The sequence below is a fragment of the Macrobrachium nipponense genome, chromosome 10 (assembly GCF_015104395.2).
Source record: "Macrobrachium nipponense isolate FS-2020 chromosome 10, ASM1510439v2, whole genome shotgun sequence".
NCBI classification, from domain to species: domain Eukaryota; kingdom Metazoa; phylum Arthropoda; class Malacostraca; order Decapoda; family Palaemonidae; genus Macrobrachium; species Macrobrachium nipponense.
The window spans coordinates 97,927,253-97,943,238 of record NC_087204.1 but is presented as its reverse complement, the minus strand read 5'-3'; the positions used below and the strand labels follow the sequence as shown (position 1 = coordinate 97,943,238).

At 48.0% G+C, this 15,986-nt stretch overlaps 1 protein-coding gene across 3 annotated transcripts in view; it reads right to left on the bottom strand.

Annotated features, from left to right (window-relative positions):
- Positions 1–15,986, bottom strand: part of LOC135223804 (dihydroorotate dehydrogenase (quinone), mitochondrial-like) — an 87,354-nt gene that overhangs the window by 43,100 nt on the left and 28,268 nt on the right. For all 3 annotated transcript variants that reach the window (XM_064262625.1, XM_064262626.1, XM_064262627.1), the window contains exons 3-4: positions 6,636–6,835; positions 4,407–4,601 (exon numbers count right to left, since the gene is read on the bottom strand). In XM_064262625.1, coding sequence (XP_064118695.1) covers positions 4,407–4,601; positions 6,636–6,835 — 395 coding nt within the window. The remainder of the gene's footprint in view (positions 1–4,406; positions 4,602–6,635; positions 6,836–15,986) is intronic.

Here is a 15,986-nt window from a genome sequence, read left to right as displayed (position 1 = left end):
GGAGATGGTTCTTCCCCCAGACTGGCAAAGTCTCCTAAAGGCCGAGTCATATTCGGAGAAATTCTTCCCCCGGAGTTGGCTGCGACCTTACATACTGTGAGGGACCACAGATCTAACCAGGAGACGGCCTGGAAAGCTGCCATGGCAGTGGGATTCCAGGCCGAGTGCCTCTTGCTGCGAGAACCATAGGTTCTCGGACAGGAGCTGCTGCAGAGACACACCCGGTGTCAGCCTGGCTAAACTCCGGGTTCACCTGTTTTGGGCGGCATCGGGTCCTCAGATGGCACGTAAAATCGCCGCTGTCGCAGCAGAGGAGGTGGAAGCAGCTTGCTCGACCTGCCAGACTTGAGAGAACCGTCTTGCCCGGAGACAAGAGATTCTACCTGGTCCAGCACTGAGTCGGCAAGCTCAGAACGCGGCAAACCCACCGTCGGTCTGGGTTGGCCCTCTTCGGGCACCCCAGAACGACTCGAGCCGGGACGTGGGCTCGGATGGTGGGAGCGGCGATCCTCCGCGAGGTCGTTGTGCTGACGAATCAGCGCAATTACCTCGGCAAAGTTCCTCTGAATCTCAGGAGTTGACTGCATCCTGCGGAGTAGGACCATCCAGTCCCTCGAACAGGAGCATCTCCCGAGACCCTCCCCCTCGAGGGGGGGGAACAGCGACAGACCCCTCTCGGTCTCCTCCAGCCACTTGTGCATACGACCTGGGCCGGTCCGAGAACCGTGCCTGGTACGTAGGACGTCGTGGTGGGATCCTGAGGGGCGCCACCCCTCACGATCACTCCTCAACACCTCGCCCCTTCCCGGTGTAACCCGAGGAGGTTGAAGGTATGGGAGAGGCAGACCTAACGCTCCCTCCTCGCTCGCTGGCAGAACCAGTGGGCTTGGAAGACTGCAGGCGATCGTCAACCCGCGGTGGCGATCGAGCTGCAGGCCTGGTCGAGCCGTCTCGCTGTGGAGAACGGCTGGACCGAGAACAGCGGCCCCGGTCTCTCGTGTGTCAGAAGAAGCTGGTGCTGGTCGCCGTACCGATCGCTCTCTGTGAGAGTGACGGTCAGGCGACCGGCGAGCTCCACTGTCACGGTGAGACCGGTGCGTATCCTCACGGCGCGTCACGTCACTGGTACCAGCCGTGGCTAGTGCCGGCGAACGGGGGGACCAAACTCTTCCCAGCCTCAGCCCGTGGCCAGTCGTGGACCGCACGTCCGCCCGGGTAGCCAGCTGCTCGCCGTGAACCTGACGCTGAGCTGGCTCAGAGGTCTGGTTCCTAGCTGCACTGGTCGCTGGTAGGCGACCGTACACTCGGTGACCTCTCGCGAACGAGAGGCCGAGACGGATCCTGCTGCCGTGGTCGAACCACTAACAGCAGGCGAGGAAGTGCCGGTGTTAGCCGGCACTCCTCTGGTCCCCGTAGTCTTCTTCCTTGCGGGAAGACGAGACGGGGTCCTGCCCCCGCCCCCGAAGGAGCAGGGTGACCAGCAGGAAGAACCCCCCCCCCCCCGTCTCACCGGAGCGAGACGGGCCCTTAGAAGCTACCGAAGGAGACTTCTTAGGGGGGGGGGAGGCGACCTTCTTCTTCTTAGGACGGGGGAGCCTTAGAAGAGAAGAAGGGGAAGAGGCGGCAGACGACGACGACGACGAAGAAGACGATGAAGACGACGACGACACCTTCCTCCTCTTCTTCTTCTTCTTCTTTCGTCAACCTCCTCAGGACCGATGTCAGATCTGTCCATCCAGACGGAGCCGCTCTGCTGTTGCCGAAGCAACAGGGCCCGGACGCACCTGTCCGAACAGATCGGCATCGGGAGCAGCGGCGCCACGAACAGGAACAACGTCAGCAGGTGCAGGCATCACAGGAACAGCAGTGGAGACGGCAGGAGTGCAGGTACAGGAACGGCAGCAAGTGGTCGGCAAACATCACGTCCGTGGCCGGCGGCTGGGACAGGTACGGCAGGTTACGGCAGGCTGTACAGGCGGCCCAGGTGGACGGACCAGCGGCACAGACATCCTAGGTACTGGTGGGAGGTCCAGAGGCGAGCTCTTTGGGCACACGAAGTCCGGTCGAGGCAGACAGGCAAACCCAGGCGGCGGCATCACACTCCCCCGTGGTACGGCGACTGGCCCCTGCACCGATGTAGTTGGTGTGACAGAGACCGCGTGCGGGGTGTACACCAGGTGAGGAGGTGAAGCATAGCCAGGAGTTGAAAGGGTCGTGGTGGTGGTCGTTACCGTAGCATGCGTGACCGCCACAGAGCCAGCGAGATGTAGAGCAGCCCACCCCTGGACACTCGGCACGCCCTGCAGACCCAACGATGGCCCACACCTGTCCGAGGGTCGTCCTTCGCGGCAACCGCACCAAATGAGGAACGCAAAGGTCGGGTGATTAGCAGGATCCTCTACCCGCTCGTGCGATGAAGAGGAACGGATAGAGGGACCCAGAGTACAAACTCGACATCGGGGTATCTAGCGCCCTCCTCCACACTCGACAGGTCGGGTGAGGAGAGGACCTAGAAACCCCCCCCGGAAGGGGAAGGCGCCAAACTGGGGAGCTGAGCGGGCGGCAGGAAAGAAGACGAAGTGTCCGTAACCAAAGGAGTCGCGGGAGAGCTTTCCGACGACTCCTTTGCAGGCCTTCGCTTCTTCCTACCTTCGTACAAGCCCCACTGCGCCTCCGACCAATTATTACACACTTCACAGGGCTCGGCTCGGGTGCATTCGCGTCCCCGACACCGAGCGCACAAAATATGTGGATCAATTTCAGGGAACGAGCGGAACTTACCGCATTTACGCCCTTCGGTACCCGGGGCACAATCTCCGGGGGTAGCGAGGCGTGGAGATTCCATGATTGATCAATAAACCACAATTGGATGAATAAAGAGGAAATGATTGTACTTACAATGATGATTCATACACAAACACAACCATACTCAAGGAAAGCAAACGACGAGAAGCGGGCAGAGAGCGTCGAACACACACGTCCACGTCGCTGTGAGGCCGAAAGCAAAAGTGGTTTGTTTACCTCCCAGTCGCGCGCGCGCGCCTGTCGGACAAGCAGTTAACTACCGAACCCCTTGTTCGAAAGCTTACGACCTATCCAGCTGCCGCTAGTACCTTCCTATTGTAAAAGGACCGAAGGTTTGTATGCCGTGTCGGAACAATTGGCTCTGCACCATCACTCCCAGTCTTGTCACTTGAACATTCCTGTCCTCTACACTCAATGCATAAGGTGTATGGATCACACTTTTCTTTTGTCAGTTTGGTATTGCAGCTTCTGCTATTATATCTTACACTAATACCACTAGTGTCAGATATATTGAAAAAAAAGAGTAATCATCTTGAAAGTAAATTCTGTCGATCTTTTGTAATAATTAAATCTCTAACAGAGAACTAAATGAAAAGCTACAAAGGTTTAGCTACTAGTACTTCACAAAAAAAAACCAATCCAAACGGAAAAGTCCATGAAAATCAAATCCAAGCTGACTACTCATAACTGAACTGGAGTTGTTCCTCTCTTACCCCAAAAGTGGGTGGGACAAACACCTATACCTACACGTACACTAGGGCTACCGTGGTTTTCAATTTTTTTTTAAGCTGCTGGCAAGTGAGACTGTAAGCAATGCAATTACTTGGTAAGTTACATTAGTAGATAAAAATAAAAAAAATATCAAATTACTTTAAAAATTTGTAATTGTTCCTACACATGCACAAACCCTCAGTCGTTACATACAGGAGACTTACTCCTTGGTGGATGGATTCTGAGCAAATCTCTGAACTGACTGGATGTATGGCTTTATCATTAAGCATTACTAAGCACAGTGTGTAAACAAACTTATTCTATCCAACATGCTTCTCCCCCAAAACATTTGTTCTTGAATGAAAAGTAAAAATTAGACCAAGGTAAAGTTGAAAAAGTGGAGCAGTAACATGAGAAGAGACCAAAGAAAATGGATGACAAGCAAAGGGTAGAAATCAATGCAGCTGGAGCCAAATATTTGTTACATAGAATACTCATTGCCATCTACAGTGTGATGTACTGAAAGCAGTAACCACATACATACTGGGTAAATATACTAAAATACTTAGATATGCAAGGTAGTGGTCATTCAGGCTATGGCAGTTTGGACCTATGACTCTTCTTTCAAACAGACCTCCATGACCTATCATTCATCTGCAGTCAGGAAATTGTGACTTGCAATAATTCTGAGGAACACTTAACTCTTAAGAATATCAAAGAATGGCTGCAAGATGTTTGTCAGCTGAATAGGCACAACTGCTCCCCAATAATTTTACAAGTATTATATCATAAGACAAGGTTCTTACAGTCACAGACTAGTAAGTTTCACAAAACGAAAAAAGAAATGACTGACATTCAAAGGGACATAAAACTGACAGTAAGAAACTTACCTTGAAATATTTACAACAAGATAATCTGCAATGAGACCAAATTTTTTAATTCCTAAACAATAATCTTCAAGTGGATCATCAGATGTTTTGTTTTTTCCAAGATTGATTCCAAGCACTCCTTGTCTCATTCCTGGAGGTGGAAGCTGAGATAACCTTTCATACACTGCATCATGCCCTTCACTGTTAAAACCATACCTGTGGGAAGTTAAAAGTCATAATAAAATTTCATACCTCCTACATGCTATTAGGTGACAAAAATTCTTTTGATATACTTTTTAAAAACTGGCTATTCTAGTAACCAACAAATGTTACTTGCTCTCAAAAGAAAAGAAAAACTTTCTAGGTTATCTTATAGTATATTTCGATGTAAAATGTTTCAGTTATTTGTTAAAAATAAAAGAAAAAAAATTTATATTTCATAAAACAAGCAATTACATTATTCAAAATAAAAATCAGTGTCTGACACCATGGCCGACTCATCTTGATTATAGCTTTTCTATCTTTAAACTCCAGCTGAAAACCCTTAGTCTTATGGGGAGAGTCAACAGACTAAAAACGCAAGAGGCCTCCAAAGGGAAAACAGCCTGCACAGAGAGACAAGTTACATATAGGAAAAGGTGATAAAAAATAACTATAAAGAAGAGGGCAGATGATGTTTGTTGTAGTAATAAACTTCATGCAACAAACATAATGAACTCACTTTAAATCTATGCCACAAACCACCATTAAGAGCTGGCAAAATGAAACTTGACTAATGACATAACTCTACCCAAGAGTTTGAGAGGAAAGTCAACACCTGCAAACCACACAGAAGAACAGTACCCCAAACCAGGAAGAAAAAAAAATAAGTTAAAAAAACTCAGATAACAGCTTCATCTCAAAACATTCCCAGATGATACCAACTTTTTGCAAAACTGAGGAAGTAATATTCCACATACGTATGCTTCTTACAACTCAGTTTCTTATCAAAAGTTAAGCCTAAAATCTCAAGTCATTGACATTTAAAACAATGCCATTTAAATGTAAATCAGGATAAAAAAAAAAAGTTCTGGCTCGACTAAGGGTTAAGCCTCATGCTCCACAGCCTAATCCACTCATAAATACATGTCAGATCTCTATTCAAGGATTCTGCAGTCACAAACCTAAGGCATGATGAATAACATTTAGAACAGTAGCATCATCAGCGTATGCAAGCTGTTCTCCAGACCTTGCCCCATGCCACTTGTATAATATAACCAATAAATAGCAACAGTTCAAGAACACTACCTTGAAGAACAATGACACATGCCCTGACATCACTTGGCTAGTCATTGTATTCTAGGGAAGAACTCAAAAGTAACTATTATCATACAAGATATATAGTACTTTTGGGGTTCCAAATGAAATCATGATAATACTAAGGGCATCAGTAAGCAAAACATTTATAAAGAGATTTATCAACTGCAGGATTAAAAATGCATTTTAACCCAATAAGTTTAAAAGCACTAGCTGAATTTATAGAATGAGCACTTACACTTAAAGATACAGTACATATCAAAACGACAAATTTTAAAATTAATTTGGATTTTTCATAACTAACAAACCTTTGGTCTCAACATTAGGATAAATCTAGTGCCAGCTGGAAAACCAGTATGGTTAAAAAAAAAAATAGGGTTTGCAAGGAACTAGTATTAGCATCTGTACTTGATAATGCATTATGTGGGATCTCCGACAATCCCTTCGGCATCTCGTGACCACACTAGTTATACTTTTTTACTGCCTTTAAGAGAGGAAGTGCTTTACTCTCTGCCCTTTTTAAGCTGGTTTAGTTTGCAAACCCATTACACCTATTTTGGTAAAATTATAAACTCTAACTCTGCATTAAGCCCTTTAAGAAATTGAGATAACTGCCACACATTTTAAATTATTCATGTTCAACGACGTAAGACTTTACACTTTTAATTAGGTCTTGGAATAAAGAATAATTTCACCAGAAACAGTTCTCTTGCAGGGGGTAGTTAAGCCAACCGCCTGCACAAATTGCTGTCTGGGTAAGGTAAACATCAGAAGGAAGGAAGTTTTCACTTATATTAAATCAAAACCCGATAGTACCCTATTTTTCCAACTTGAATGAACATTTAGGCACCAGTTTCTAATTAAAAGTGAGAGGGTTAGTAATTTGTTTAAAAAAAGATAAACCACAATATTTCTATACCAGATTATACAGTTACCAATGTTTAAACAGCAGACCTGTTTATGATTCCTTTGTCTTCGGGCAGACGGAACACTCGTGGCTTAGGATTTCCTGGCTGAGGGAGAGGAGTGATGGATCCTACTTCCACAAAGCTGAATCCCATCTTAAAAAGACCTTCAACAGCCTCACCATTTTTGTCAAATCCAGCAGCAAGGCCTATAGGAGTTTTAAACTTCATATCAAAAACTTGCGATTCCTAAAAATACAAAATTCTGTCATTTCTATGTTCTGTACAAAAACAAATGTATGTTTCAACACAAAGTCATTACTTATAATTTAGCCCAATTTCATGCCAATCAAAGGTAATGAACAATACAGGAATTAAAATGATGAAAAAGTATGAGAATGCAACTAATCCTGGAAAAGATTGATGAACATCAAGGGAATCCTATGAGAAAAGGAAAGGTTTATAGAAAACATGAAAATGAGCAAGTTGGCAATGAGAAACCAAAAACATCACTGGTGCATGCAGATAGTTGTGAACTACCTTCAACTCCAGCTTCTTTTATGGAAAGAAACATGAACTGGGCTACATTATTACCTAATATAATTTTGTTTTTAAAAAACAGTTTAACAGTGCTATAATGCCTGGTTTGCCCTGTGTCTGCCATGAACTGACTCATTTAGTCCTCTCTGGTCAGCATCTCACCAAGGGGAGGTCCTTTCTCAGTACCCTTAATTTGTCACTCACTGCTTCAGTGACCTGAAGCATATGTTACCAGAAATAATTAAAAGAACTTGGGAGAGGATATTCCGAGTAAAACAAGAGGTTTGAGTTTACAGAACATGTATACATATAAATAGTTCATTTTGCTTATGCTGAATAGTTACCTGGGAGTAAATGCCACAGCTGTTCAGCATTCTTACCATACTGGAGATCAATAATGTTGGTAGGAAGTGCCTGTAACAGTTATAAACTGGTATCCCACTACCAAAGGATTCTCCCATCCCAGCCTCTCATAACTTGAAAGTACCAAAAGGAGTTATTTACAGAGATCCCAAAGCCTCTGTTCTAAAGCATGAGGTTGCAACCAATTCCTTAAGGAAACAGGTCTACTTTTATTCCTGCAACAATAACCTTACCCTCTCCCTCATACCTGTCCACTCATTCAAACCCACCATCTTTTTTTAACTCTTTGAATTAACATAACCTCCTTCCTTCTCCTCCCCATTCTAATATGGTGGCACCTCAACTTGGCAGTTTGGAGGTCTGTCCCTAACACTAAGCAACAGACTTGTGATGACTTACACAACTGAGTACCACAGGGCCAATTCCCATAGCACGTTGCGTATGTAGTGTAATTCCATATACCGTATATTTCGGCGCATAAGTCGACCCTTTAGCCCCAAAAAATCATGCCAAAATTAGGGGGTCGACTTATCTAACGGTAACAAAAAGTTAATCTTTATTATTTTGGCATATCGGTACAGGAATCCAGGCTTTACAGTTGGCTAATAACAATGACAGCCTTGTTGAGGTAACTATGTATGTAAATACCAGTATTAAAAACATTTCACACTGTAATACGACAATAATAATACATTAGAACATCCATTACCTTAAATAAAATGAAACAAATCAAAGTAACTTGAAGAAACCCCAATCGCACAGCAAGTGTAAACATTGCGTAGCTATTTGTAGTACAGTAATTGAGAAGGATGCGTTCACTCTGACAGTTTTGTATTTACCGGGGTATTGTTCAAAAACATTTATGGTATGAAATCTTTATTTATCACTTTAAATAAAATTTTAAAAAATTGTATTTAATAGTAAATATGTATTTAAAATCCTTCAAAATTACTTGAGTCATCGTCACTTGAATTAAACAATTCATCAGACAAGTTATCATTCACGGTTTCATCATAAGGATTCCAGTTTGAATCTGGTGAATCAACTGCAGGTTCGTTTTCCCTCAAATGAGCCTGTTTATGCCATAGAAGAAGAACCAATGGTCAAGGAATATTCCAACATAATAATAAAATACCGGCACGTCGTGTTAACAACCCAATCAAAACATTAACTTGAGTGGCAGTTTGTACATACATATATACGTAGGCTGTTATGCAGCGTTAGTTAGCGCTTTGTTTGTTTACATTACACTCGAGTAACGTATCTTTCGGTTTCGTCATTTCTATCATATTTGCCGGTATTCATCTTTTATATATTACACAGATTTGTTAATATACCGAGTATATTACCTGTATTTCTTATGGTAAGCAGAGCAATATATGTACCGTAATAACATTCAGGTTATTTTATATGATACGTTTTACACTGCTGCTTATTTTGAGCGTACGGTTGGCCTCACATTTTTATAGGTCGACTATATAACCCGATATTAGTTAAAATCATAAAAATTTACTCAGAATTGGGGGGTCGACTTATCTTCCGGTCGACTTATACGCCGAAATATACGGTATAGCACTTTACACTCTATCCTAATTAATATTTTGTAATTATCATTCAGATTATTGAATTACTTACCATTCAAATTCACAAATGAATCTGTAAAATCCATTGGTTATAAATATGATATTGTTATGATACAATAAAGTTTATTCATACTTACCTGGCAGATATATATATAGCTGTATTCTCCAAAGTCCGACAGAATTTCAAAACTTACGACACACATTGTGGGAGGCCAGGTGGTTAGTACCCATTCCCGCCGCTGGGAGGCGGGTATCAGGAACCATTCGCATTTTCTATTCAGATTTTCTAGTGCCACTGTCTCCTGAGGGGAGGTGGGTGGGCACTTTGATTATATATATCTGCCAGGTAGGTATGAACAAACTTTATTGTATCATAACAATATCATTTTGTTCATGAGACTTACTGTCAGATATATATATATAGCTGAATCCCACCTTTGGAGGTGGGGAGAGACAGAATAGGATTTAGGAAACAAATACATGCAGATGATTGACATCTTGGTTCCTTACCTGTTAGCATAGCTGACTTCATGATTACTGTCACCCAAGTCTGCTTCTGCTTTACTAGAGTCTCCAGCAAGGTAGTGACCTATGTAGCTGGTGAGTTCTAGATGATCTGTCAACGGGGGCATGACCACTTGACCTAGCCTATCAAAAGTTAATCCCACATAACTTAGGCTAAAGAAAGGGAAGTCCGCCTTAGGCGGTCGACCCCACAACCATAAATCAATACAATAAATTTAAAAGCTCACCTAACCATTTTCTACAGGATAGGATGAGTGCTTACCTTCCTGCCCCCCAAAACCCCAAAATAGTGTCTGCGGAAACGTATGGCCCTAGCGAATAGCAGTTCTCGTATGTCGTCTTCACGTCCCGCAGGTAGCGTGAAGCGAACACCGAGTTGCTACGCCAAAAGGTGGCACCCAAAATGTCACTGAGTGCCATGTTCTTTTGGAAGGCTACTGAGGTAGCGATAGCCCTCACTTCGTGAGCATTCACTTTAAACAGCCTCAGATCACTGTCTTCACAAGATGAATGCGCTTCCTTGATGGTGTCCCTCAAGAAGAATGCCAGAGCATTCTTAGACTTGAAGAATGCCAGAGCATTCTTAGACATCGGCAAGTCTGGTCTTCTGACCGAACACCACAAGTTGCTAGAAGGACCTCGACATTCCTTCGTCTTCCGCAAATAAAATTTGAGAGCCCTGACAGGGCACAGGACTCTCTCTGGCTTGCATCCAATAATTTCAGCCATACCATTGATCTCAAAGCTCTAGGGCCAAGGGTTGGACAGATTCTCGTTCTTGGCCAGAAACGTCGGGCTTAACGAACAAACGGCATTATGCCCCTTAAAGCCAATGTGCTTGCTGATGGCTTGAATTTCGCTAACTCTCTTCGCCGTAGCCAGAGCAGTTAGGAAAACAGCCTTCCTGGTAACGTCCCTTAGTGACGCAGCATGAAGAGGTTCAAAACGACTAGACATCAGGAACTTTGACTACGTCCAAGTTCCATGACGGCAACATAGGCTGAGGCACCTTCGTGGTCTCGAAGGAGCTTAAGAGATCGTGAAGATCTTTGTCGTTCACTAAGTCCAGGCCTCTGTGTCTAAAGACTGCAGACAACACACTTCTGTAGCCTTTAATTGTCGGGACTGCCAGCTTCAAGTCATTCCTCAGGTAAAGTAGGAAGTCAGCTATTTGGCTCACAGAGGTCGTGGTAGAGGATATGCCCTTCTTTCTGCACCAACTCCTGAAAGCGGCCCACTTCGATTGGTACACTGCAAGAGAGGAAGCTCTCCTTGCATGGGCAATAGCTCTTGCCACAGGTCTTGAAAAGCCTCTCGCTCTGGCCAACTTTTGGATAGTCTGAACGCAGTCAGACTCAGAGCGGGGAGGTTTTTGTGGTACCTCTCGAAGTGGGGCTGTCTGAGTAGATCTATCCTCGAGGGTAGCGTCCTCGGGAAGCCTACTAAGAAGGTCATGACCTCTGTGAACCATTCTTTCGCAGGCCAGAACGGGGCGATCAACGTCATTCTCGTCCCTTCTCATGCTGCAAACTTCCTCATTACTTCTCCCAGGATCTTGAACGGGGAAAGGCGTATAGGTCCATCCCTGTCCAATCCCAAAGAAGGGCATCTATCGCTACTGCTCCTGGATCGAGCACCGGGGAGCAGTATAGCGGAAGTCTCTTCGTCCTCGAAGTCGCAAAGATGTCTACAAGAGGACGTCCCCATAAACTCCACAGCTCTTGGCATACCTCCTGGTGAAGAGTCCATTGGGTCGGCAGCAGTTGATCTTGCCGACTGGGGAGATCTGCACGGACGTTCTCGACACCTGCAACGAACCTCGTAAGGATCGTTACGTCTCGCGCTTGTGCCCACAACAAGATCTCTCTAGCTAGACCGAACAGTGACCGAGAGGGTGTTCCTCCCTGTTTCTTGAGGTAAGCCAGAGCTGTGGTGTAGTCTGAGTTTATCTGGACTACTCGATTTGAGACTTGGTCTTCGAAGAACTGGAGCGCCAAATGGATGGCTCCCAGCTCTATGAGGTTTATGTGCCAGGACACCTGTTCCCCTCTCCAGGTGCCTGACACTTCTTCCCCCCCTAGTGTTGCTCCCCATCCCATGGTGGACGCGTCGGAAAACAACACTAGGCCGGGGCTCTGAAGCTTGAGGTAAAATCCCTCTGACAGCTTTACAGGATCGAGCCACCACCTTAGGTGATCCTTTACCTCTCTCTCGAGATCTTCAAGATCGCATTGAGATTCTCCTTGTCCTCCCAGCTCTCAGCCAGGAAAAACTGGAGAGGTCTGAGGTGCAGTCTCCCCAGGGAAACAAACTTTTCCAGCGAGGAAATGGTCCCCAGCAAACTCATCCATTCCCTCACCGAGCATGTTTCTTTCCTCAGGAAGGCTGACACTTTGTCTAAGCCTTGCTGCTGACGTTCCTGGGACGGAAAAGCTCGAAAAGCCACTGAATCCATCTGAATCCCCAGATACACGATGGACTGCGTCGGGATCAGATGGGACTTTGAGATTTACCAGAAGTCCCAGGGACTTTGCCAAATTTAAAGTTAAGTGAAGGTCCTTCAGACACCGTGCCTTCGAAGACGCTCGAATAAGCCAGTCGTCTAGATACAGAGAGATTCTGACGTTTGCAAGATGAAGCCACCTCGCCACGTTCTTCATTAAAATCGTGAAGATCATGGGGGCCGTGCTCAACCCAAAGGAAAGTGCCCTGAATTGGAAAACTTTCCCTCTCAGGACAAACAGCAGGTACTTCATCGGCTGGGGATGGATCGGGACGTGAAAATAAGCGTCCTGAAGATCTAAGGACACAATCCAGTCGGCTGGTCTTAAGGCCCCAAGAACTGACTGAGGCATCTCCATCTTGAACCTTTGCTTCTCCACAAAAAGGTTCAAACTGCTTACGTCTAAAACTGGTCGCCATCCTCCCGACTGTTTCGGCACCAGGAACAACCTGTTGTAGAAGCCCGGGGATTCTAGGTCCAAGACCTGTTCCACCGCTGGAAGCCGACACCCTTCATTCTCTAATGAAGAGAGCGAAGGTGAAGTTTTCCCGAAGGAAGACTTCTACGGTGATAACAGGATACCGAAGACGACAGTTCAAGCCGAACTAGATGTTCCCACCCGTTCTTCTCTATCTCGGGGTTGGCCGTCTACTGACGGACCGTCAGGTCTATCCAGGCTGAGCCCCTCCCGATATATTCTTCCTTCAGCAGCAGTACTTCCCTCAAACGCTAGAAATTCCAGGAATTCAAGCATTCGGCGAGATTCCCAATTATCATAGTAACAATTATCTTAGATTATCATCCCGCCCACTCTGGACCGTGGTTTCGCCCAAGTGTTTGCAGATCGTAGAAGACCAGAACACTTGGAGAGTTCTAGAAACTCAGAACTAGAAACTCAGAAGAATTCTAAGCGCTTGGCTAAACACCCACCCCGAATTTGTCAGACGATCATCGGGTGGTGGTTGTCCCAATTCCCGTAGAAATTGAGGATAAGGCAAGATCCTTCTTTAACGACAGGGACTTACGTCTGGCAGGACCCAAAGGTCTCTCCAGGAACGCAGTCCCCGACACAGAATCCTATGGAGAACACTCTGCAGGAACCCTCCCCTTCCCGTCGCAGCCATAGGGAGAGAGGGAATTGGGGAGGAAGATTGGACACTCTCGCTCACCTTCCCAGCGGAACTAGCAGTTGGAGAAGCGAGTACGGACAGCGATCACCATGTGGTGATGGCCGCTCAGAGTCTAGGAAAACGTTACCGTCTGGAGAAAACGATTTCCCGAGGAGTGTTACGAAACTCGTACTGTAGGCTAAACGTCTGCCGCCAATGTGACCGTCGTCTGGGTGGGGCTGAGCGTGCACCTGACAGGAGAGCCGATACTGTCCTCCCACGTGTCCCAGTCCTCGTCGAGGTCGAAACCTCTCAAGAGGATCGGAGGGGGAGCCCACCCCGGTCTCTGCATGCATGGTCCAGCGGGACCGTCACGTGAACAGCGGTGGTCACTCTGAGTCTGGGAAGCGTCATCATCCTCGCCGGCCCCCCACGATCTCCTCCAACCACTTGAGCGAGGATCTGTTGGTCCCAAGACCGAACCAGGCTCGTGGCCGGACCGTAAGAAGTGCATTCATCACGGTCACTCTTGTTTGCCTCGTTCCTCCCGGTGTAGCCTGAGGAGGTTGAAGGGACAGGTGAGGGAGACCTGACGCTCCTACCCTGCCTACTAGCAGAACCAGTAGGCTGGGAGGACTGCAGGCGATCAACAACCCACAGTGCCGATCGAGCTGTAGGTATGGACCAGCGGTCTTCTTGCGGAGAAGCGCTGGACCAAGGAACGGAGCATCGGTCTCTTACGTCAGGGGAGCTGCTACGAGCGCTCCTCCCCTGCCTACCAACAGAACCAGTAGGCTGGGAGGACTGTAGGCGATCACCAACCCATGGTGACGATCGAGCTGCAGAGAAGCGCTGGACCAAGGAACGGAGCATCGGTCTCTTACGTCAGGGGAGCTGCTACGAGCGCTCCTCCCCTGCCTACCAGCAGAACCAGTAGGCTGGGAGGACAGCAGGCAATCACCAACCACAGTGGCAGTCGAGCTGCAGGTCTGGACCAGCGGTCTCCTTCCGGAGAAGCGCTGGACCGAGGACAGTTGTGTCGGTCTCGTGCATCAGGGGAGCTGCTACCAGTCGTGCGAACCGTCCGGTCCCGGTGGGAGCGACGGTTGGGTGACTGGTAGTGTCCACTAACGCGGTGAGAGCGAGCACCGTCCTCTTGACGTGCACAGGCGAGGCTGGCCCAGGCGAGGTTGAACCAGGTCCAGGCGAGGCTGGACCCAGTGGCCAGGTTGGGAGCCTCTTCCCAGCCTTGCTATGTGAACGGTCTGGTGGGAACGTCACGTCAACCCTGGGAACCGGCAGATCGCTGCGAGAGCAATCGCTGGCCTGGCGGGAGTCGCCTGAGCGACTGCCACCAGTCTTCCCCTCCGTGCCTGGGTCCTGGCGGCGAGCAGGCTCGGCTGCCTGGACTCTGGCTGCACAGTCAACTGCGGGCGACCGTACACTTGGTACCTCTCACGAACGAGCAGCTGAGACTGTCCCTGGCACCGAGGCAGAACCTCTGGTGCCAGGAGAGGAGGTACCGGTGTTAGCCGGTATCCCTCCGGTCCCCGTTCTTCTTCCTTGCGGAAGGAGAGACAGGCCCCGTTCTCGAAGGAACAGGAGGACCAGAGGAAGCCCCAACTGTCCCACCGGAGTGGGACAGACCCTTAGAGGTCTCTGAGCGAGACTTCTTAGGGGGGGAGGAGGCTACCTCCTTCTTCTTATTCGGCTGGGGGGCCTCAGAAGTCGAAGGGGAAGAGGCGGCAGAAAACGACGACAACACCTTCCTCTTCTTCCTGGACTTCCTCTTTGCCAGTTCCCTCAGGACAAGCGACAGGTCCTCCATCCAGGACGGAGTTGGGGCAGTTGCGGTAGCAACACGGCCTAACTGCACCTATCCGGAGGGACCTGCACGAGCAGCAGTGGAGAGAATGCTTCCTCGAGGAGGGTTATGAAACTCTTACCTGGCAGGTGAAGCGTCTGCCACCCCGAAGACTGGTCGGTAGCGCGAACGCAACTGTCGTCTGGGTGGGGCTGAGCGTGCACCTGACAGGCGACAGCCGATACCGTCCTCCAATTCTTCCAAGTCCTTGTTGAGGCCGAAACCTCTCTGAAAGCAAGAAATTAATTAAAAGAGGGCTGGATGGTCCACCTCCACCGGTCTCTGCGTGCATGGACCCGCGGGAACGTCACGTCAACCCTGGGTACCAGACGATCGCTGTGAGAGCGATCGCCGGTCTGGCGAGAGTCACCCGAGCGACTCCTACCATCTTCTGCTCCGTACCTGGGTCCTGACATGGTGAGTGTACTCAGCAGTCTGGACCCTGGCTATAAGGTGACCGTACACTCGGTAACGCTCGCAAACGGGCGGCCGAGACGGTTCCCTCCGGAACCGGGAGAGGAGATACCAGTGGTGGCCGGTACTCCCATGGTCCCCGTCTGCTTCCTCCGAGGAAGGAGAAGCGGGCCCCGTTCCCGGAGAAACCGGCCCAGTTCCCGGAGAAACCGGCCCCGTTCCCGGAGGAACGGGAGGACCAGCAGAAGACCCACCTGTCTCACCGGAGCGAGACAGACCCTTAGAAGTCCAGTGACGAGACTTCTTGGGGGGGAGACCACCTTCTCTTTTATGACCAAGCCTTAATAGTTGAAGGGGAGGAGGCATGAAGATATGATGATCGAAGAGGAGGATGACGACACTTGACGAGCTTTCTTCCTCTTCGGTTCCTCCGAATTCTGCCAGACTTCTACCATCAGGAGTAGATAAACCTCACAGGGCAGCACGACAGTTTCGTCCA